Here is a 24,890-nt window from a genome sequence, read left to right on the forward strand (position 1 = left end):
AGGAATGCATCAGAGCAAATTAGAATTTTTGAATGAGAGCGTAGAAATGGGTGTTGACAGTCCACGTGTACAAATTTAATATTGTAGTTGCTGCTAATGGAAATTTGTTTATACAAAAAGTGGTGCAAATAATTTTTGGGCCAAATTTCTTTAGGTGCGGAGTCATGTTTTGCTATGCAAACAGCCACATTTTCTTTGCAGGAGATCTGCAGGGGGATTTTCTGGGTCCACTAGCCCCTGGTGAGAAACAGCCCTAAAAATCAAGAATTAGCCAAAAAATGGTTTTGGCACCCAGTTTCAATGCTCCTGGTCTGTCCATAGGGTCCCATCATGTTCTCACCCAGAGCATGTGGCAACCCAATAATTATGCAAAGCCACTAACTGTAATACAATTAGCAGATTTGACAGCCCATTACTGCACTCTTCCCCGAGCTTGCAATTCACCCGCCTCTCCAGAAATGAAATTCAATTCCTCTACCAATAAAAGCTAACACACCGTACGTCTTCTTAACAACCCTATCAACCTGGGTGCCAACTTCCAGGAATCTATGCACATGTACACCAACATCTCTCCGCTCATCCACACTACCAAGAGTCCCTCCATTAGCCCTATATTCTGTAATCCTGTTACTCTTTCCAAAGTGAATCACCTCACACTTTTCTGCATTAAACTCCATTTGCCACCCCTCAGCCCAGCTCTGCAGCTTCTCTATGTTCCTCTGCAAACTGTAACATCCACCCGCACTGTCTACAATCCTCCGATTTTAGTGTCATCCGCAAATCCACGAACCCATCCTTTTACACCCTCATCAGGTCATCTATAAAAATGACAAACAGCAGTGGCCCCAAAACAGATCCCTGCGGTACACCACCAGTAACTGAACTTCAGGTTGAATATTTCCCATCAACCACCACCCTCTGTCTTCTGTCAGCCAGCCAATTCCTGATCCAAACCACTAAATCACCGTTAATCCCATGCATGTGTATTTTCTGCAGTAGCTTACCATGGGGAACCCTATCAAACACGCCGCTAAAATCCATATACACCACGTCAACTGCCTTAGCCTTATCCATCTCTTTGGTCACCCTTTCAAAGAACTCAACAAGGCTTGTGAGGCACGACCTATCCTTCACAAAACCGTGTCGACAATCCCTAATCAAATTATTTCTTTCTAGATGATTATAAATCCTATCTCTTATAATCCTTTCCAAAACTTTGCCCACAACAGAAGTAAGGCTCACCGGTCTGTAATTCCCAGGATGGTCTCTACTCCCCTTCTTGAACAAGGGGACAACATGTGCTATCCTCCAGTCTTTTCGGAGTGGCATTCTCCCATTTTGAGACTAAACGTGTTGTCATGTGGCTTCAGCAGCACCTTGCTCGCTAACCAGAATGGCAAGATCCCACACCAGATTCTGTGCTTGGAACCTCATTAATTATGTACATGCATATACCTCTCTGGGCAGGGTGGGGGGGGGTCAGCTGATTTGCCTGCCAGTCAGTTGTCAGATTCAAAAGGTCTTAGCACTATATGAATGTGCTGGACTGGTGTTTAAATATCACTCTCAACTCGCCTGTCTTCACACACCATGCAGGGTATCAGCAACTCAAAGAGAAAAGGTGAGCAGCCTGAAAAATAAATCTGTTCCTTGATTCAACCACCCTCCCCCTGAGCCATCACTTGCAAGGTAATCCATGCCCCACTTGGTCCTGTGCCCAGTGCTTCTGGAGTTTTCATACAACCCCTGCCAGTATGTTATTCCTTTTAACACCACCACCACCCTGGTTGGTGAGCTTTTCATGCAGTTTTGGCAGGGTCCAGTTTCCCTCCCCTCTCTCTCTCTCTCTCATTGTTCATCATCCTCATTCACCTCCATGCAGAGCCTGACTTTTACATTGCCCCAACCCACCCTGCTATACCTCCTCCCTCTTGACCTCACCACACACACCATCCCTGGTCAAACTTCAGATTTTTATTACAGTGGGTCCTGCAGCACAGTCCTATCCAGAAAAACACTAGTGTGGGGCACCAGTGCCAAGGAGCCACTTGTACTTCCCAATCACAGGTACAACATTGATCTGTTCCAGTGGCACAGGAGGAGCCATGGGTCCAGCAGCACTGTGCAGTCCATGAAGATCAGCTCAGCATGGAGACAGAGAGCAAGAACCAGTCTGCCCCAGCAGAGTGCTGAACAGTACATCAGAAGCAGCGCAGCACAATGACAGTGTTGCACTCGCACAAAAATCCCTTGTGAACCGCAGATTGCCTTGTCCATCCCACTCTTTAGCAATTGGGTTTTAGACCAACGGAATTTCCCACTGATATGACTCAAGGTGGAACGATCTGACGGGATGCTGGTAAGTAGATGTATTAGTGAATGTTTATGAGATGCAAATGAATGCATGTTGGAGTTCAAAACAAAGGCCAACAAGACCACCAACCTGTCATTGGGAAAATTACTACTTGGTATTACACTAGCAGATTTCTGACTTTTTGGCTCCTGCTAGGTTCTTTACTCCTACCCGCCACCAAACCCACCACTGGAATGATGGGAGAATTCCACCCTAAGTTTCTCTAATATACATTTGTATAAACTATGGAATTCCTCACCTTCATCTCAACATCCTCCCACAAGCTGCAGTCTTTTGAAGGCCAGGCATAGTCACTTGATTTGTCTCATCATCTCTTTTAGTCTTCAATCTGACTGATCTCCTGCAGCTTTGGCCTTAACCATTCATTCAGGATAACCAAGAGGGTGAACATTGACCATTTTAATTAGGTCAGACCACAGTATCTCCCCTAGCCTGTGTTCCTTAAATTTGGCCCTGTTTACTTTCTACAAATTGCTATCACTTCTGCTGAAGGAACCAATATTTTTCCATTGTGCAGTCTGCATAGAAAAATAATTGGCAAAATGCACAGCAGCTGTAACACAATCCCTTTTAGTCATTGCCAGATAATGCTGATCAGTGCAGAGGGCATCTAAATGGGATTCCAACTCAATTAATGAGTTCAGACATCATCATAAAATCAAAACTGCAAACATTGCAAGGTGTATGATCTTCACTAGAACTCCTTAGTTCAATGAAGACGTACTCATAAATGAAACAAAATTTACAAAGGATTCATTGCCTGATTAATGGACTTTGGAGCAATTTTCAGTGCGAAACAGGGTCATGCTGCAGTTTGAGTGCACCAGTGATCTAACGATGGTGGAAACACTATATTTGCAAGTGGCAGCGTTCAGTTTATAACACAGGCTATGAATTGCACCCAATTGTACACAAGTGTTGGATCTTTTAAGAAGCTGGCAGGGTTAGAATGTATCTCTGCTCATATGGCCCACCACATTCTCTTGGGTAATAAATGCCAGTGTTGCCCACATCCCAAGAATAAATATAAAAGGCAACGGAATTTCAATCACATTGGTGTGGGACTGGAATTATACTCCGGCCAGATTAGTTAAATATGGCAGATTTCAGTGTTTTTTTTAAATGACAAACCATGCGAATGCCCAAGAATGCCCAAGGCATTCTTAGCTCATCCAATAACAAAATCCTCTTCTAGGCTGGGAAAACTCCAGAGCTGATGCTTTAGTTCATAGTGGTTATGGCTACTGAATCACTTCCTTACAAATTAAAATGAAAGATTTTAATGTTGCCATTTTTGAATTAATTTATTACCTCACTTCCTGTCACTTAACCATTGTCTCTTTTCATGATAACCTTATACTTAGAGTTGGGTAATTTCCATCGCTAAAGAGAGACCATGCACTTGAAGTGAAACTTCAATTTCGGGGGACTTCCAGAGAGTAAGTCAGATTTTTCCTGATTCTATTTATACATCATGTGAAGTAGTGGAGGAACTGCTCTCCTACAATTGTATTCAATTTTCACTGTTCTATATTTCTGTAGTGTTGCTTTCCTGGGCCAAAGGATTCCCTTTGTGTTGGTCGACATCACTTAGGCAAACACCTGGATCGTAGTTCCTCTTTTTGAATGTGCTGGTAGCAAGACTGCAATGAGACAAGATTAGGTAGTTAGAAGATAGACTGTATCAGGCTACAGCAACAACTATCCATGTTAATTAAAATTACTTTCACAAGGTGCCCCTGAGAAATGTCCCCAAGTTTAGCTTTGGCTCAGTGATAGCACACTCACCTCTGAACCAGAAGGAAACACGTGTGTTTAATTCCCAATCTATAAGGGGAGACTGGATGGACTGGGACTTTGTTTCTCTGGCGTATGGGAGGCTGAGGGGTAAATTAGAGGCCTATAAAATAACGAGGGGCATAGTTCAGCTAGATAGTCAATATCTTTTCCCAAGGGTCAGGGAGTCTAAAACTAGAGAGCATAGGTTTACAGTGAGAGGAGAGAGCTACCAAAGGGTCCAGAGGGGCATTTTTTTTTTCTTAGAGGGTGGTGAGTCTCTGAAACAAGCAGCCAGAGGTACTAATAATGGCAGGTACAATTTTGTCTTTTAAAAAGCATTCAGACAGTTACATGGTACAGAGGGATATGGGCCAAACACAGGTAATTGGGATTAGCTTAAGGGTTAAAAAAAGGGCCAGCATGGACAAGTTGGGATGAAAGGCCTGTTTCCATGCTTAAACCTCTGACTAGACACTTGAACATATTCAAAGGTGGCATTTCAGAGTGCTATGCTGTCAAAGATGCCATGAAACTAAGGCACAGTGGTTAACACTGCTGCTCACAGTGCAGGGTCAATTCCCAGCTTGGGTCATTGTGCAGACTCTGCTCAGACATTCTCCTTTGTCTGAGTGGGTTTCCTCTGGTTGCTCTGGTTTCCTTCCACAGTCTGAAAGATATGCTGGTTAGGTGCATTGGCCATGCTAAATTCTCCCTCAGTGTATCCAAAGAGGCTCCAGAGTGTGGCAACTGGGGGATTTTCACAGTAACTTCATTGCAGAGTTAATGTAAGCCTATGTGTGACACTAATAAACAAACTTTAAGTATTTGGCCCTTGAGATGGATATAAAAGATCCCAAGATATTGTTTGTAGACCAGTCAAGTTCTGCATGTCCTAGCCAACATCCATCCCTCTAGCACACGTAACAATTAATCTGACAATTGTCATCCCATTGCACTTATGGCACTTTGCTGACCACAAACTGGCTGCTACCTTTTCTACAACCGTGACTTCAATTTAAAAATGCACAGCCTGAGGTCATGAAATACAATGTGTGAGAGAAACACAATTACCTTGAAATATAATGATTTGCAGGCAAATAAATAAACGTCTTTAGCATAGCAACAGCCCACGAAAGGGAACAAATGAATTATCTGGTATTATTGGTGATTGTTAGGCAGATAAACAATAAAATTAATTGTTTTTCTAATCATCATTCCTTTCAAATCATAAGCATTGTTGGACATTGGTTGAATGTCTGTTCCAGAGGATAGGTCCTCTAATGACACAGTACATGCTCTGTATCAAATTGTAGATTGTGTATATATCCACTTGCACAAAGAGAGGTTTTGTCTCTGCAGCTCTCAAATGTGTGTGCATGCATTACATTCAGACATCAATATCAATCTTTTGTCTCAGAGTAAGAAAGCTGTGGATTTAGATTAACATACAACTCAACCCAACTCAACATACAATTTAGGCTAACACTTATCGCAGTAGTGAGGGAGTGCTGTCCTACAACAATCTGGAAGTTTCACAATCCATACCAAATTCAAATTCTCAAACTACGGATTACCTAGTCCACCCCGACTTTTAAAAATTCTATACCAAGACCAGGATGTTCCACTCCCGTTTGAGTTGGGTGGGTCCAGCGACGCGAGCAACTGTCCCCTCCATCAGTGGCGGACTATGTTTCCCGGCATTGAATTTTGGAAACCTCATAATTGTGTGAATTTAATCAGGCCCATGTGCCATAATCACTGCTACCCCCCACCACCCCCATCAAAATATCCATCCTCAGCAGCATTATGTCAGAATGGCATCATGAAGCACAACTGCTCTAAGATGGTGAACCGTACTCCCGGGGAGCTCGGAGGTGAGTGTGGCAGTTAGAGTGTAAGAGAGTGATTCCAGAGTAACACCAGCTTAATGCCAGGGGATGCAACTGGGTGAAGATCGTTTTCGGGTTAACGAGCTAAGCCCTGGAGCGGACTTCAGAAATAGTATCCGGATCATGAAGTTTCTGATTTGATGACAGTGTGGGCAAATCAGAGGCCATCCGCCAGCAATAGGTCATACCGATATTAGAGGAAATCCCAGCCTAAGAAGGTTGTCTATCGTTTCATATGGGACACTATTCAATTTCAGATCAAGAGACATATTAATTACATTGAGTTTCAGACCACCAGAAAGGATTGTTAAGAGAGGCTATGCCATCTTTATTAACTCACGTCAAGAGCAGTAAGCAAGAAGTCATTCATCCCACCCTCAGTGGAAGGATCCATCATGTCTCGTATTAAATGGAGTTCTGCACCCAAGTGCAGGATTCTATAGTGAAAAGAAAACAAAAGTCAAATTTGAATCATTTTTGTTTTAGTTTAGTGCTGGATGACTGTAATGCGTAAATACATGGGTGACATTCTCTGGCTTCCCCTCAGCTTTTTTTCTCAGCAACAGGAGACAGCGTACCATTTGCTGGCGGCAAGATCCTCTGGTCCCTCCGCTGTCAGTGAGATTTCCCATTGAAGCCATCCCATGCATCCACGGCAGAAGGGTGCATGAGGGGGACCTGAGAATCCCACCAGTGTGAATGAAGGCCCATTTATTTTTGCTGAACAATCCCAGGTTAGTTAAAGTATGGATGAGAGACTGATTAAACATTTCTAGATCAGATGCAACATAAGGTCCTCAATGTTGTCCCAAACTGTCCCAGGTTATTTGCATCAATAGTTATATACAAAGCAAATATCCCCATATATTACTTCAAACACTCCCAGAGCAGGGATAACATGGATTAGATAGAGTAAAGCTCCCTCTACACTGTCTCAAACTTTCTAAGTAACTGGACAAAACTACAAAGAGAAGTCTATAGAATAATAGACCGTACAGCACTTTAAGCCTGCTCTGTCATCTAATATGATCATGGTCATTCTTCTGCCTCAACTCCATTTTCCTTCCTGTTCTCCACATCACTTATCGCCCTGACAGAACAAAAATCTATCTCAATCTTAATTCACAATCCTCTGAGGCAGAGGACTCCAAAGACAAAATCCTCTGAGCAATGAAATGTCTCATCTCATTCTAAATATTATTTTGGGACATTATTTCTAATTAACAATTGGAAATAGGACAAGATACACCAGTTAAAATAGGAAAAAGAATCTTCAAACCTGTTAAGGCTGATCAGTGGTTAATGGATGGAAATAACTTCTGGATAGGCTAATGGGTGTGAAAGTTCACAAATCATTTTACAAGTGATTGGAAACTTATGGGGAAGGTCACTCAGCCCATCAGGAAAATAGTTTTCCCCATCCCACCATCTAATATCAATGATCATGTGCTTTGTCCTACTTTCTTAAATTTTAAAAAATGTTAACTAGTCAATGGTATTTCAAAATGATGCTTTCTTCTCAAAAGGTGTAATGATTCATTCAGCTCATCATAATGCTATGAAACGTCTGCCTCTTACCTTGCCCTGGAAACCACGTAAACAAGCAGCGGCAGTAGATCATCCATGGAGAGAATGTACTGCCTTTGTAACACTCGGGTCACCGTGCTCTCAATCTCATGGTAAGTTTTCATGAGAGTGTCCAGCTTATCCTGAGGGTCCGCTGTAGTACTGTGGAGAGAGTTTTATATTTGCCAAATTATATTTTTGAGAGTATTTTTACGACCGATGCAAGAGGCTTAACGGCCTACCTTTACTTCTATTTCTTAGTGAGGCTACAGGGTTTCTCGGATGCCAGCTATTAAGGGGATAAAAAAAAACTTGGAGCCATTTCTTTCAATATTAAAGAACATGGCACATCAGGACTGTGATGAATTTGGTGGGCTTGAAGGAACAGTAACATGCAAAGATCACTAAAGATGAAAGTAAAGGAATGCAACTATATTTCTCTGAATGGTATGAAGCTGCACATCATGCTATCACTTCAGTACTGCACATTAAATAAAACCATCCTTTCTTTCCCAGCACTCACCTTATTTTTTGGAAACACAAGATGGCAGAAGTGAAGCAGACATCTTTCACAACAGAGATTCTCTGTATACAAAACACAAGATTTTCCACTCTTAGTGTTGTACAAACATGTACTGTTGATCCACCATCAAGTTTATTCTCCATTACAATCCCAGCTTCTGTCAAACAAAATCCTCCAGCTGTAAGGTGACATGGGATAGGGAGGGCGTCAAAAGTGTCCCTTGGCTTTATCAGCTACATATGTCTGCAATAAGTCACTCTCTCATCCCCATAGGTGAGGCAGTGGTGTAGTGGTATTTTTGCTGGATTTGTAAATAAGAGACCTGTGGTAATGCTCTGGGGACCCAGGTTCAAATCCCATCAATGCAGGTGGTTAAATCTGAATTTAATAGAAAGCTGGAATTAAAATTTTAACGAAATAGTTGAAATCCATCTGGTTCACTAATGTCCTTCCTTTAGGGAAGGAAATCTGTTCTCCTTACCTGGCCTGCTTGAGTGCGACTCCAGGTCCAAATGAATATGGTCAACTCTGAAATGCCCTCAGGGATGGACAATAAAATCCTACCCCAAACAGTGAAGCCCACATGCCATGAACAACAAAAAAAAGGTTGCCAATACTTCTAAATTTAAATCAAAAATAGTAACTTTAATAATCATTTTAATTATAATATCCAATCTTCTCAAATGGAATAAATTCCATATTTATGCACCCTGATCGCATAACTTAATCTTTTAAGCCCCAGTATTATTCAGGTAAGTTTGTGCTGCTATGTAAAGTTAAAGCACATGGGATTGCAGGCAATGTCTTGAGATGGATAGAAAGCTGGTGAGCAGATATGAAGCAAAGAATTGGCACTAATTGCTCCTTTTCTGATTGGCAGTAAGTGACTAGTGGGGTTCTACAGGGATCTGTGCTAGGACCCCAATTATATATTAATGATTTGGAAGAGGGAACTGAATGTATTATTGCCAAATTTGCAGATGATTGGGTGGGAGCGTGAGCTGTGCGGAGGATGCAAAGCTGCTTCAACGTGATTTGGACAGGCTGAGTGTGTGAACATATGCATGGCAAATGCAGTATAAAGTGGCTAAATGTGAGGTTATTCTCTTTGGTAGCAATAATAGGAATGGGTGTAAATTGAGAGAGGTGGACACTCAGCGAGATCTTGGTGTCGTCGTGCATCAGTCACTGAAAGTACAGCAGGCATTAAAGAAGGCAAATGGTATGTTGGCCTTCATAGCAAGAGGATTTGAGTATAGGGATATTTTGCTGCAATCGTATAGGACATTGGTGCAGTCACACCTGAGTAGTGTGTGCAGTTTTGGTGTCCTTATCTGAGGATGGACATCCAGAGAAGGTTTGTCAGGCTGATTCCTAGGATGGCAAGACTGTCATATGAGGAGAGACTAAGTCGGTTAGAGCTTGAAGGAAAAGTAACATGCAAAAATTACTAATGATACTAAAGGAATGCAACTATATTTCTGAATGGTATGCAGCTGGAGTTTAGCACAGTGAGAAACTGTGAGAAGGGATCTTAGAAACTTAAAATACTAACAGGATTAGACAGGGTAGATTCAGAAAGAATGTTCCCAATGGTGGGGGAAGTTCAGAACTGGGAGGCATTGTTTGAGGATAAGGAGTAAACCTTTTAGAGCTGAACTGATGAGAAATTTCTTCACCCAGGGAGTGGTGAATGTGTGCAATTCACTACGACAGAATGTAGTTGAGGCCAAAACGTAGTCTGATTTCAAGAAGAAATTAGAAAAAGCTCTAGGAGCTAAAGGGATCAAGAAATATGAGTGGTAGAGGAAAGAGATCAGGATATTGAATTTGATGATTAGCCATGATCAAAATGAATGGCAGAGCAAGCTCAAAAGAGTCAAATGGCCCAGTCCTGCTTCTAATTTCTATGTTACTGTACCAAATATATTTATGTTTGATTCCCAAAATTGAATGCAGTGCTAGCTATTTTATCTGGCTAAGACTCTGCACAACTGAAGTATCACTTTCTTTCCTTTTGTATTCTAAACCCCTTGAGATAAAAGGATATAATTCCATTAGTCTTTTGATTACTTTTTGTATGTGTGCTTAACATTTACAAGCTTGTTTACATGATCATCTTAAATCCCTTTGCTCTTTTGTAGCTCCTTGACTCTTAATTGATAGAGATTATTCCATCTCTCAGATTCAAAGTGGATGACCTCACAGTTCCCCGCTGCGAACTCCATCTGCCAAAGCTTTTCCCTCTCACTAGGTCTTGTAACTTCCACCTACCATCTACAAAACTTATTGTTCCGCTTAACTTATAATTTTATCTTCAAAATTTGTAAAGCAACTTCTTATTCCTATATTTGAGTCATGAATGTATATGAAGAGCTGTGGCTGCAAATCCCTGGGAAAACCACTTCTCATATTTTTCCATGATGTGGGTATGCCGGCGTTGGACTGGCGTAAACACAGTAAAAAGTCTGACAACACCAGGTTTTAGTCCAACCTATTTATTTGATAATATACTCGCAAGCTTTCGAGAACTCTCCATTCACCTGACGAAGAGGGTAACCCCTCGAAAGCTTGCGAGTATATTATCAAATAAATAGGTTGGACTAAAACCTGGTGTTGTCAGACTTTTTACTATATTTTTCCAATCAGAGAAGGGTCCTAGTTTATCCCAATCAATTAACAACCCTGATTAATTAAAACCCTTATCACAACATTACCCCCAATTCCATAGGCTTATTTTTGCTTTGTGCTGAGCTTTACTGAATACCACCTTAAAATGTTCTTAAACCCTTCTAGATGTCAGGAGATACTCCCTCTCCATCATGTTATTGACCTCTAAAAATTCAACAAGAGTAGTCAGATGTGACCTATTCTTTGCAAATTCAAGCCAACTAAATCAGTCCTTCAATCTCCCAATAGATCGTAGTAACCTGCCCGCAACTGATGTTAAACTGGATTCTCTCCCCATCTCCAAAATAATGGACTGACATTTGAATTTTCCTAATACAAAAGCACAATCAGTTGGAGACTTGGACAGAGAGATGGCAGATGAAGTTTAATCCAGACAAATGTGAGGTAATGCATTTTGGAAGGTCTAATACAGACAGGAAATATACAGTAAATAGCAGAACCCTTAAGAGTATTGATAGGAAAAGGGATCTGGGTGCACAGATACACAGGTCACTGAAAGTGGCAATGCAGGTGGAGAAGGTAGTCAAGAAGGCATATGGGATGCTTGCCTTCATCGGATGGGGTATTGAGTTCAAAAATTGGCAAGTCATGTTGCAGCTTTATAAAACCTTACTTAGGCTGCTCTTGGAATATAGTGTTCAATTCTGGTCACCACATTACCAGAAGGATGGGGAGGCTTTGGAGAGGATACAGAAAAGATTTATCAGTATGTTGCCTAGTACAGAGGGCATTAGCTATGAGGAGAGGTTGGAGAAACTTGGTTAGTTCTCACTGGAGCGACTGAGGTTGAGGGGAGACCTGATAAAAGTCTACAAGATTTTGGAAGGGCATGGACAGAGTGGATAGTCAGAAGCTTTTTCCCAGGGTGAAAGAGTCAATTACTAGGGGGCATAGGTTTAAGGTGCGAGGGGCAAGGTTTAAAGGAGATGTACGAGGTAGATTTTTTTTTTACACAGAGAGTAGTGGGTGTTTGGAATTTGTTGCCAGGGGAGGCACTGGAAGTGGTGACTTTTAAGGGGAGTCTTGACAAGTATATGGATAGGGTGGGAGTAGAGGGATGTGGTCCCTGGAAGGATAGGGGGTTTTAGTTAAGTCAGGCAGCATGGTCGGTGCAGGCTTGGAGGGCCAGAGGGCCTGTTCCTCTGCTGTAACTTTCTTTGTTCTAAGTGGGTGTGCGTGCATCTGAATATCAGCTCCAGTGTGACTTAACTTACACTAACTCTAATGCAATGTGCTTTCATTACCAGCCATCCATGTGGCCACTATGAATAAGTAGAATTGTGTGCATATGTTGCACATCCCCAAAGTCAGCAAGAACAAGACCGGGACTGATCCAAACTTCTTTATAGTTAAAATATTTGCATTCAATTCCCTCAAATCCAGGTCTCAGAGGTAAAAGTTTACATTCTAACCTGTTTGTTTGTCAGGTGGATGTCTTGAAGAGGCCACAGATCCCTGTGAATTAAACAAGGAGACAATCAAAGCTATTCAGGACAAGGCATTTTTATTTCTGGTTACTTTCTATTCTTGATATCTAAGCATTGATGTTAGGTCCGCATTTATTGCCCAACCTAGTTGCCCATGAGAACTTGATGATAGATTACATCAGCTCAAGAGGAAAGGCTATGCGGTGAAGGTCTTGTTACAATGCTATCAGGCACAAAGTCCCAGGATTTTAATTCAGTATTGATAATGCAAGCAGTAGCAATACATATCTATGTTTCTATTTCAGATTTCCAGCAAGCTAAGTATTTTGCTTATGTATGTCCGTGTCAAACTGGTTGTGACTAAAAGAGTGGAACAAGGTGGTGTGGTTGTTCCTTTGGGATGATGGAAGTTGCAAGTTTGAGAGGCACTGCTGAAGAAACCTTAACGGGTTGCTTCAGTTCATCCCGTAGCACTGCAGGAGCAAATGGATATTTACAATGTCAAGTGTACTGTACTTGACCACACCCCTGACTTGTAGCTTATAGGTTGGAGAGTCAGGAGACGAGCTATACTCATCACTCAATACATAGCACTTCTTACTGGTTCTAGTTTTGTCAGGAGTTTGGGCAAGATTCATCCTCACAATACATCCCAGTAATAATAATAACACTTACATTTGCATAGCCTCACTTCACATGATTTCTCAAAGCGTTTCACACGTTAAACAACTTTTGAAGTACAGTGATATTGTTAGTAATCATGGCAGACATTCTCTGCCATATTAGCCCATAAATAACTGTGATAAAATAAGCAGGAAGATTATTTTTATTTAAATATTCTGGAAGCATTTGTTAAAAGCAAATTACTGCGGATGCTAAAATCTGAAACCAAAAGAGAAAACGTTGGAAAAATCTCAAGTCTGGCAGCATCTGCAAGGAGAGGACCAGATCTGCTGAGATTTTCCAGCGTTTTCTCTTCTGGAAGCACTTGTCTTTTGAAAGACTTTGTGCCTCAAAAAGTTAATGCAGGACTCTGATTACTATTCCTAGATTTAAAAAACCTCCTTTTACAAGAAGAGATGATTAAGCAGTTTAAAAAAAAAGCTGGAAACTTCTTGACCCTAGTGTACAAACGTGCTCACGTGGTAGTTTATGGCTCTGGAAAAAAGCCCTGCCTAGAAAATTGTGTTTAAAAGCTGGCTCTAGTTTTGGTCTTGCCCTAAGGATTATCAACAGCTTGTGAAAAGAAGACAGCAGCCTTTCTGTACTCCAAAGCCAAAAGTGAATATTAGCTGCTCCTCAGTTGCTCTACATGCTGGATTAGGTTACCTGCAAGTGTTTCTCAAGACTGCCAGAAACGCATGCAAGAGTTATCAATTCTTTCACACATCAGCACAGAGAACAACTGTATAACCTAGACACCACTTCCAGGACACCACCATTCTTCCTTTTCTCTTGAACCATTGCCTCTTAACCGCTGATTTTTTTTCGTTGTGTTTGTGTCACTTAGGAAATCTCAAGAGTAATTAGTGTACGATCGTATTTCCTATTGTATGTTAACAAGCTTTGTCTTTCTATTTGACAATACTGGTTTCATAATAAACTAGTAACTTTCATAGAATACCTACAGTGCAGAAAGACGCCATTCGGCCCATCAAATCTGCACTACCCACAATCCCACCCAGGCCCTATTCCTGTAACTCCACATATTTACCCTGCTAATCCCCTGACACTAGGGTCAATTTAGCATGGGCAACCAACCTAAACCGGACTAATTTTGTTTCTTGTTGGAAGAAGGCGGATTTTAAAAAGTCTTTTATTCTGGCCTTAGATTCTGGGTAACAGTAGTGAAGGCAAACAACTGGTCATTTTAGTGAATTAATCTAACTTTTAAACTGAAGTGAGACCTGAGCAGTGGGTTAGTTAATACACACACACTCCTTCATACCCAGTCATAACACCCAAAGGCCACTTTATGTAACACCTTCAGAGAAAAGTCACTGTTGCAATATTCCACACTTACTTTTGTACCTCGAGGAATTCCAACAGTTTAGTGTCAGAGAAAAGTTCCAGGTACAGTATTCCCTTCCAGTACATAGAATCCTCTACCTCATGGTACAGCATGTACAACATGAAGAGATCAGGATAGAATCGTGGCAAGATCAGGGGGAGAGTCACTGTGTAAGCATTTAAATTATCTCTGTAGGCACAAAAAGATTCAATAGTAAATGGAAATGTCACCCTCTCTCAGAATCTGCCCATGCATTATAACTATCAAAGGTGAGAATTAACCCTTCAAGCTGTAATGGAATTATTTAATACATCACATAACAAACTTTTAAACAATGCAAGTTCAGGACGAACTGTTAAAAAGCATATCTTCAGAATGATCAATATCTGATAAAGGCAGGGAAAGCAAAATCTAGAAATTATTGAAGAGGCAGTTAAATACTGTTTCATCAGATTCTTTGTTGGGAGCAATGCACATCATTTTATTAGCCATTTGTTCAAATTAAAGAGTAGTAACTTTCTACTGTGTTAGCAGGTGGGTACAAAAAGACACACAATGGTTTTCATCGTCTATCCAGTTGGTTTACCAATTAAAGACAGAAATGTTAAAATCTGGTTTACCTGGCTGCATTTTCGGAGGAAGAATCATCTTTCTCCAGTGACTTGGGCAAGAAATGGCTGGAAAATAATTAATAGAAAGGCTTACTAAGATCTCCTTCAGTCAAGCCAATACTTTAGAACTCAGTCCATCAGAATTACTTAAACCCGACAACGTATTTTCCAGCCCTGCCACTAATGTGACATCGGCGGGACTGGATGATCCTGTCCGGGGGCGGGGGGTCAGAAAATTTTGCCTGGTAGCTCAGAAGCATTCAGTCAAACTGATTTGAAGTTAAAATTTATTTATTATTCATATGTATAACATTAATACTGCAATGAAGTTACTGTGAAAATCTTCTAGTCACCACACTCTGGCCCCTGTTCGGGTACACTGAGGGAGAATTTAGCATGGCGAATGCATCTAACCAGCACATCTTTCGGACTGTGGGAGCATCTGGAGAAAACCCACACAGGCAGAATGTGCAGACTTTGCAAAGATGGTGACCCAAGCTGGGAATCAAACCCAGGTGTCTGGCGCTGTGAGGCATCAGTGCTAACTGCCATACCACTGTGCCACCCACATTAATGGTCCATACAAGGTCACTCATTCCTCTTTAACTCTGTCTGCATTTCTGCAGTTCCTTTCTCCCTCAAGTGCTCCTCTAGCTTTCCCTTAAATGTACTTATTTGGTTCAGCTCAACCATTTGTTACAGCAGATCCCACATTCCTCCGAAATTTCCTAATTATTAATATAAGATGATAACTAATAAATTAATCTTAGTATTGGCTTCCATCACAAGTGGAAACATTTTCTGCATGTCAACTCTATTAACCTCTTCAACAATGTCAAATACCTTTATATCAAATCACACACAAGTCTCCTAGTTTCTAAATAAAGAGCACAGTTTGTTCAGCTTTGCCTGACATTTATTTCACAGTTAGGGTGCTATTCTTGTGAATCTTTCTTTCTTGCACTGCCTCCAACACTTCTGTAACCTTTTTAAAATATGGAAATCAGAACTGAGTATAAAAATACAAGTGTGGCCTAATCAAGGCAAATATAATTTGACCTCTTTTTAAAGGAACATAAGGAACTCCAGCATTTAGTTTGTTTACTTTTCTTGACATATCAAAACAGCAAACAACCTCCAATTCTTCCTACCAAAATTCATCACCTCAGCTTATTTATATTGAATATCATTTGGCAATTACCTGTTCGTTCTGCAACTTTATTCATGTCATTTATATTTTGTCACATTCACCTTCAGTATTAATTATTCACCCCAATTTGATATAACTTGCAAATGTTGAAATAGTACTTGATACCACTTGCCACCTTTTTCCAGTTTCCTGTGAACTATCCATTCTGCAACAGTTTCCCTGACTTCACACGTTTTTGTGACCTTAGTCATGACTCTACTGTGTGGTATCTTCCTAAAGCCTAATATATAGCTCACCGAATGAGGACAAAAACATATTTCTCTGATTATGCTGTCTTATGATATTTGCTGCTTGGAAACTGGATATCTAGTTAACAATTGAAGGAACCACCACCAACAGGAAAGATCATTAAAGAAATTTTAGGAATCTTTGGGGATCTAAAGGGAATGAGTCCCCTTACATATGTACTTATTTGCTCCCACTGATTGCTGGTCACAACCTAACGCTTCCAGAACCCAACACCAAGCTCAGGACCTCAGAGAGAACCCTTCTTAAATGCCATTAACAAATAAGAGGAGTGGACTCGCCACTCACCTGATGAAGAAGCAGTGTTCTGAAAGCTCGTGATTCCAAATAAACCTGTTGGACTTTAATCCGGTGTGTAACACTTCTTTGTGTCCACCCCAGTCCAACAGCGGCATCTCCACAACATTAATAAACAAGGGATTAAACGCAGGATGTTCTTAGTCTGTGAGATTCAATACCACAGCAAGTATTCTATTTCCCCTTCAGCTGTCAGAGAAGTCTCACTGATGATTCACGAAACCTTGTCCCTCCTTCCACCAACCAATTCAAACACATATTTTTCCTTAGCTGGAACCGGGTCAGCTGTTGAGCTTTGGAAATCTGTTGCCAGGCTGCCCTACAACGGCAATCCTTGAGCAATGTTTCTAAGCTGGGAAACATCCACCCTTCCAGTTCCTGTTGCAGTAATAATAATCTTGCTGATTTCTTACTATCTTTCCCCATAGCAAAGCCATTCCACATGTACATCACCCTAGTCCTCCTCATCCCAAGCCCTTATGTCCACATTGAATTTGCTGAAAGAAATCCTGCCTTTATTAGTGAGCAATCTATACATATACTTGGGATTGACTTAAAAAAAATTCTGTTTGCATACTCAATGAAATAATATAGAAGGTTTACCGTTAAAGAATTAATCAAGGGAACATTTCCACGTTCAAGCAGTTACCTCAGAAGAATTAATATTGACTACATTACTTCAGGAAAAAACAGTAGAAATTTAAACACTGACCTGGCCAGCTCAAAGAGTTTCTTGGCGTGGGATATGACTTCCTGCTGTGCCATCGAGAGTAACCGTTTGTGCATACAAATCCCTGAAAAAGTGTCTTGAAAAACCAGAATCAATGTCTGGAGTAATTTTCCAAGAGGATGATGAGAGGATGCAAAGGCCTGCAATGGAATTGAAATAGAACATTTTAAACTCATTTTATCAATTCCTTGTAATCTTACAAGATAGCAGGATAATGAATACAATGACTAAACAAAAACATAGGATCCTTAACTTTATAAATAGAACCCTGGAACATAAGAGCCAAAAGATTATCCTTTAAAAATACCTTTAAAAAAATCACGATTTAGGTCACAGGTGGAGAATGAAGTATTCATAGAACCATTCCACGTAGAAGAGGCCCTTTGGCCCATCAAGTCTGCAACTGGCACGCAAAAACACCTGAACTCCCACCGAATCCCATTTATCAGCGCTTGGCTCGTAGCCTTGAATGTCATGATGCGCCAAGTGCTCATCCGGGTACTTTTTAAAAGTATGTGAGGCAACCCTCTTCCACCACCCTCCCAGACAGCACATTCCTTACTGTCACCACCCTCTAAGTAAAAATGTATTTCCTCGTACCTCCCCAAACCACCTGCCCCTCAACTTGAATCTATGTCCCCCCCCGTGACTGACCTTTTATCTAAGGGGAACAGCTGCTCCTTATCCAGTCTGTCCACGCCCCTCAATCTCGTACATCTCAATCAGGTCACCCCTCAATCTTCTCTGCTCCAACAAAACCATCTAAGCCTATCTAACATCTCTTCATAACTTAATGTTCTCCTAGGCATACATCCTGGTGAATCGCCTCTGCACCCCCTCCGATGCAAGCAAATCCTTCCTATGTGGCAACCAGAACAGCACATAGTACTCTAGCTGTGGCCTCAAAGTTCTATACAACTCCAACATGACTTCCCTGCTTTTGTAATATGTGTCTCAATCGATAAAGGCATTTACCTTTCTCATCGCCCTACCAACATGCCCTTCCAAGCTTTCAACAAAATGCCAAGGCTTTGGAAAGAATACCGAGGTTTATGAATAATACCAAGGCTTAATTTTGATAGACAAGAGAAGCTGTGCATTCTCTTTAAGAATAAAAGTCATAGGAATATTTAATAAACATGTTAAGAATTATGAAACGTTTTCATAGGGTAACTAAGAGCAACTAATTAGCTATCCCTTTGAAAAGGGCTTGCATAGGCACAATGGGTTGAATGACAACCTGCTGTGTTGAAACATTCTATTATTCTGTGTGATCCTAGGCACTCGCTCAGGCAATATTTCCCTGGTAATGCTCTCACTCTACAGACTTGGTCATGTTACCCAGAATTGCAGAGGTTGACACTGGGAATGTAATTAAACAAAGCCTTGTGTCCTCTCAGGCGGACGCAAAAGGTCCTGAAGGACCTTTAGAAGAGCAGGAACATTCCACTGGGCCAATATTTAGCCCTCAAACAATGTAATTGAAGAGGTCATCTAGTTATCACCACCTTGTTGTTTGTGGGACCTTGCAAATTGTTCATCACATTTCCTAATGGCAATGAGGGCGACACAGTTGCATAGCGGTTAGCACTGCTGGCTCACAGTGCCAGGGATCCGGGTTCAATTCCAGCCTCAGCTAACTGAGCGGAGTTTGCACATTCTCCTATGTCTGCGTGGGTTTCCTCTGAGTGCTCCAATTTCCCCTCTCTGTCCAAAGATGTTAGATTGATGGACAAGCTCAATTGCCCCTTAGTCTCAGGAAGATGAGCGGGATACAGGTGGGGTTACATGGATAGAGCCTGGCTGGGATTGCTGTTGGTGTAAGCTTGATGGGCTGAATGGCCTCCTCCTTCTCTGTTGGAATTCTATGAATATAAGTTTTAAAAAGATGTATTTATAAAGCAGCTTTCACAACCATCACTGAAAGTCCCAGACTGCTTTGGAACTAGTCATTGCTATAATGTAAGAAACATGGCAGCTTATTTGAATACAATAAGCTCCCCACAAATAGCAATGTACTACTGAGTAGATAATCTGTTCATGTGATGTTGACTGAGGGATAAATATAGGCTAGGGCACTGGGTATAATGCTTCTGAGATAGGGCCATAGAACATAACAGCGCAGAACAGGGCCTTCGGCCCACGATGTTGCGCCGACCAGTTTTTTAAAAAAAAAACACTGACCCACTAATCTAAACCAATCCCTTTTCATCCATAAACCTATCCATAGATCTCTTAAACGCCCCCAAACTAGGCGCATTTACAACCGCAGCAGGCAGGGCATTCCAATCCCTCACCACCCTCTGGGTAAAGAACCTACCCCTGACATCCGTCCTATAACTACCACCCCTTAATTTAAAGCCATGCCCCCTCATGCTAGCATTCTCCATCCGAGGAAAAAGGCTATCACTATCCACCCTATCTAAACCTCTAATCATCTTATATGTTTCAATAAGATCCCCTCTTAGCCTCCTTCTTTCCAGCGAAAACAACCCCAAATCCCTCAGTCTCTCCTCATATGACCTCCCCTCCATACCAGGCAACATCCTGGTAAACCTCCTCTGCACACTCTCCAAAGCCTCAACGTCCTTCCTGTAATGTGGGGACCAGAACTGCACACAGTACTCCAAGTGCGGCCGCACCAGAGTTGTGTACAGTTGCAACATGACGCTGCGACTCCTAAATTCAATCTCCCTACCAATAAACGCCAAGACACCGTATGCCTTCCTAACTACCTTATCTACTTGATTCCCAACCTTCAGGGATCTATGTACACATACACCTAGATCCCTCTGCTCCTCCACACTATTCAAAATCCTCCCGTTAGCCCTATACTGAACACATCTGTTTCTCCTACCGAAATGAATTACCTCACACTTCTCCACATTAAACTCCATCCGCCACCTCGCGGCCCAGCTCTGCAACCTATCTAAGTCTCCCTGCAGACTATGACACCCTTCCTCACAATCTACCACACCACCGACTTTGGTGTCATCAGCAAACTTACTAATCCACCCAACTATACCCTCATCCAGATCATTAATAAAAATTACAAACAGCAGTGGCCCCAAAACAGATCCCTGAGGCACACCGCTCGTAACCGAACTCCATGACGAATATTCACCATCAACCACCACCCTCTGTCTCCTATCTGCCAGCCAATTCCTGATCCAAGTACCTAGATTACCCCCAATCCCATACATCTGCATTTTCTGCAGAAGCCCACCATGGTGAACCTTATCAAACGCCTTACTAAAATCCATATATACCACGTCAACTGCCTTACCCCTATCCACCTCTTTGGTCACTTTCTCAAAGAACTCAATAAGGTTAGTAAGGCACGACCTACCTGCTACAAAACCATGCTGACTGTCTCTAATCAATTCATTACTCTCCAGATAACTATAAATCCTATCCCTAATAATTCTTTCTAAAACCTTGCCCACAACAGAAGTAAGACTCACCGGTCTATAATTCCCGGGGAAGTCTCTGTTCCCCTTCTTAAACAAGGGGACAACATTCGCTGTCCTCCAAACATGGGAGCTTTTATGTTCACTTGAGGAGGAAGGTGGCACCTTCAACAGTATAGCCCTCCCCCAGTTTTTGCTTGTATTGCTCTAATCCTGAAGTGGGACTTATACCCACAACCTTATGGCTCAGAGTTGCGTTCTATCAACTGAGCTCTGGCTAACATTTGGATTGTGACCATGACCACACTTAAAAAAAGGTTATTGTGAAATATAAATGCAAATTTGTCCTTTAATTGCATCCATCTCCATGCTTTACCTTACTCAGGTACTCTTTCAACTGTTGTTCCTTAGTCAAGTCACACTGGTTTGATGCAAGTTCCTCAGAGCTAGCACCATTTGGCCTAGAAGACAGGGAAATAAGTGATTAAAAAGAATGCCTGGGCAAAGGGAGGAAAGAACTGATAATCCCAGGTATTGGCCCATTCACTCAAACGTACAAATAAATCTTGCTATTCTCAACTCATTCATTCAGATTGCCCTAAAACACAATTGTCAGCAGGAGAGCTTGTAATGTGACTCTTTTTTCCAACTCCACAGAAGTTCATGAGGAAAATCTCTCATGATAGGCCAAATTCTTTGAAGTGTTTATAATCAAGAAAAATGAAGGTGATTGGCAAAGGAAATAGTTCATTATGATCATTAGTCACATGTGCCCACTATGTCAGGGGCACAAATTAATAATGAGAAATTTTACCATGAACAAGCAGAATCAAACTATAGTGAGAAAATTGTGGAATAAGTTGCTTACAGGGGCCTTTGCAGTGGTCAGTACAAATGTATTCAAAGTACACACTGATAATTTAATGAACAATATCCTCTTTCAAATTCAATCTCAGGGTATGGACGTCATTGGTAAGGCTGGCATTTATGTCCTGCTCCTAATACAGCCGAGTGGCCTGTTGAATGTCACTTAACAATCAGCCACATTGGCATGGACTGGAGTCACGTATGGACCAGATTGGGTAAGGATGGCAGATGTCCTTGCTTAAAGTATACAAAGAACTATAATAGCCCTCATGATGCCTTTTTACTTCCAGATTTACTTTTACTAATGGAATTCACAAAAGTGCCATGATTTGAACTAAATTTTCTGGACTATTATCTAAACCCTTGGATTGCTAGGGCAGTGCACATAACCATTACAATAGCTGGAGCAACCATCGCAACTGGCTCAAACTAGCCATCTTGGGCACCTGCATAAGGCTTTCCAAAGTGGAATATTGGGCATATTTATTGACCATAAGAAATTGGAGATGAAGTGGGCTATTTGGGCCCTTCAATCTGCTCTGCCAGTCAACAGGATGATGGCTGATCTTCTACCTCAACGTATTCCTGCATTATCCTCATGGCACTAATTCCCTTTGTGCCCAAAACTCTATCAACCTTTCTCTTGAATGTAAGGGAGGGGTGGTGTGTGGGTGGGGGGAGACCAGTAACTCTTGATCATCATTCAGTGACACTGCTGAAACAAACAGGTTTACCAGGCAAGGACAGAATCAGGCTAAACTGTGATGTATTCTGCAGTCAAATAGCCTAGCGAGACACTGCCTGGCCAGACATTCTAACAGAAGTCACACACCAACACCTTCAGGGAAGAAAGGAGAAAAGAATTGGTGGCCAAGGGAAATTACCTGTTGCAAGACAGAAAATCAAGAGGGTCCTCAGTAGAATGTTCCATTGCAGTTTCCACTTTTGTTGTTATTGGCTTACTCTTCCGATTTTTCCGTTTTTCTCTGTTTTTTGAATAAAACCCGAGGAAAGACTCCACTGAAGTTTCATCAGAGCCAGAGTTAAGGAAATCCATAAACTGGTCATAGATTCCCTGCCATCGATCTTTAGCTGGGATTATGTGGCTGCCTAATTGCCTAGAATGAAAACAAATTGTCACATGAAACAGCCTCCTAAATTTGACACTAATAGACAAGAAAAATACTGCAGACGTTGGAAATCTGAAATAAAATTAATAAGGTCTCAGGCCAGCCAGCATCTGGGCAGAGAGAAACTAAAATAATGGCTGGAATCTTCCCCATCTGTTTTACCCTTGCAATCTTTACTCAGCCATTGCTCCATCCTTCCCTGCTCACCTAACCACCCTTCCTTGGTCTTCCTCCACACAACTTGCACTGCCATCACCCCGTCTCAAGTGCAAGCTGGCATAAAACTTCACCGTTCACAAGACAATTTCCATTTTGGTTCCTCAATTGATCCCATCTTTCTATCGAGTATCCTTTTATAACTTGTGTTTTTAAAAGAAGCTTGGATTCCCCTTTGCATTACCTGCCAATAGTCCCACATTTAGCCAACTATTCCCTTTTTTTCAGTTCTCCTCTACTTGCTATATTCTTTGTAGTGCTCCACTGGATTATGAGCCTGACATTTATCATAAAGCTGTTGTTTCGTTTTTACCAATATATATCCAGGAAACTTTAACTTTTAATAACTTTCCTTCCCTTCTATGTTTCTACAAAAGCAGGATTAGGCTATTGAGTTGGATGATCAGCCATGATCTTAATGAATGATGGAGCAGACTTGAAGGGCCAAATGGCCTCCTGCTGCTCCTATCTTCTATGTTTCTATGAAATCTGTTTGGCCTGCACTCAAAATATCCACCCTTTGAGGGCTTCCAATTGTTCATTTACTTTGTCTGCCAATCTTTGATGTCAATTAACCTGGGCCAGATACCTTTTCAACCCATTGAAAAGATCCCTCCATGAGTTGAATATTTTCACATTTGATTTTTGCTTAATCGTAGTCACAAGAATCATTGTAGATACCGAACTTGTTGCAACGTAAGGGAATTTAGTCAAGTTGATTTTGCCACAAACAAGCTGTGGAAGTTTGTCACTGTATGATATGTCTAGACAATTCACACTCACATTTTGCTGGTGATTAACTGCTTTAACTCCTCGGTGGGTTTGCAGAATGTTCCATTGGTCTTCAAGCCACTTCCCCATTTGTTGCTGAACCAGCCCTCTATCATATATCCGTTACTAAAGGTGAGTTTTCCCTGGAACAAAATAATTGCATATTAGTGCATTTACTCATGGGCCTAGAATTTGTTTTTACACTTTCATACAAGTGCGTGGCTTGCTTGGCCATTTCAGGAGTCAGATGAGAGTCAACCACATTGCTATGGGTCTGTATTCACATGTAGGCCAGACTGGGCAAAGACAGCAGGTTTCCTTCCCCGAAGGATTTTATAGTGAACCAGGTAGGTTGTTATGACAATCTGGTCATTCACGATCACCATTATGGAGGTAATCTTTTTATTCCAGATTTAATAAATGACCTTAAAGTTCACCAGCTGCTGTCATGGAATTTGAACTCATGTCTCCAAGAAATAGGCCAGGCCTCAGGAATGCTGGTCTAGTAGCATAGCCACCACCATTTACCATTAGCTCAGCATGTCTTCCAATCTCTCATCGTAACTTTGATTGGAGATGAGTTCCCAGTGAAATGCTGGTTTTGTATATTTCGGGGGTGGGGGAGGTTTCATTGCTCTGTATAAGTTACGCCAGGGTATCTCTACAGCTCCTATGGAATCGAGAATCACAAATCAACATCTCAGTCGGGGCTATTTCTCTCCAACTACCCAGAAATTCTACAGTCACTTCTCATCTCTGGATCTTCATTACAATACAGTTGTCAATCCAATTTACCCAAAATATTTAAACCTGGTGCTCAGAAGCAATCTGGAAATAAAACAATGAACAAAATAGTGGAAATAAACAACAGTTTCATCAGCAGCTGGAAAGAGAAAACAGAAGTTAGCGTCTGGAGTAGGAAGAGCTTTTTCCTTCAGAGCCCTCTTACCAGGTGCTGACCATCCTGCGATAGCATTTACAGCTTTTCTCCTCCTCAAGTAACCTTAGAAAATTACTCTTTGTCATCGTCAGTGAGAAGAATGGAACTGAGGGTGATGGTTCAATCTACCTATTCTAAAAACATCTTCCAACCAATAATGCCTTCCTGCTTTCATTTCTAATTTTCTCTCCTTGTTCCTGGT

General features: G+C 41.4%; 1 protein-coding gene across 3 annotated transcripts in view; it reads right to left on the minus strand.

Annotated features, from left to right (window-relative positions):
- Window positions 1–3,731: 3,731 nt before the first annotated feature.
- LOC145346793 (ALS2 C-terminal-like protein) overlaps window positions 3,732–24,890 on the minus strand; it is an 86,506-nt gene continuing 65,347 nt past the window's right edge. For all 3 annotated transcript variants that reach the window (XM_080194527.1, XM_080194525.1, XM_080194526.1), the window contains exons 17-27: window positions 23,761–23,891; window positions 22,516–22,749; window positions 21,141–21,225; window positions 17,337–17,494; window positions 14,881–14,937; window positions 14,273–14,449; window positions 12,235–12,277; window positions 8,132–8,193; window positions 7,621–7,770; window positions 6,383–6,479; window positions 3,732–4,017 (exon numbers count right to left, since the gene is read on the minus strand). In XM_080194527.1, coding sequence (XP_080050653.1) covers window positions 3,961–4,017; window positions 6,383–6,479; window positions 7,621–7,770; window positions 8,132–8,193; window positions 12,235–12,277; window positions 14,273–14,449; window positions 14,881–14,937; window positions 17,337–17,494; window positions 21,141–21,225; window positions 22,516–22,749; window positions 23,761–23,891 — 1,251 coding nt within the window. In that variant the 3' untranslated portion in view covers window positions 3,732–3,960. The remainder of the gene's footprint in view (window positions 4,018–6,382; window positions 6,480–7,620; window positions 7,771–8,131; window positions 8,194–12,234; window positions 12,278–14,272; window positions 14,450–14,880; window positions 14,938–17,336; window positions 17,495–21,140; window positions 21,226–22,515; window positions 22,750–23,760; window positions 23,892–24,890) is intronic.

The sequence above is a fragment of the Carcharhinus amblyrhynchos genome, chromosome 8 (assembly GCF_965287045.1).
Source record: "Carcharhinus amblyrhynchos chromosome 8, sCarAmb.v2.hapA, whole genome shotgun sequence".
Taxonomy (NCBI): domain Eukaryota; kingdom Metazoa; phylum Chordata; class Chondrichthyes; order Carcharhiniformes; family Carcharhinidae; genus Carcharhinus; species Carcharhinus amblyrhynchos.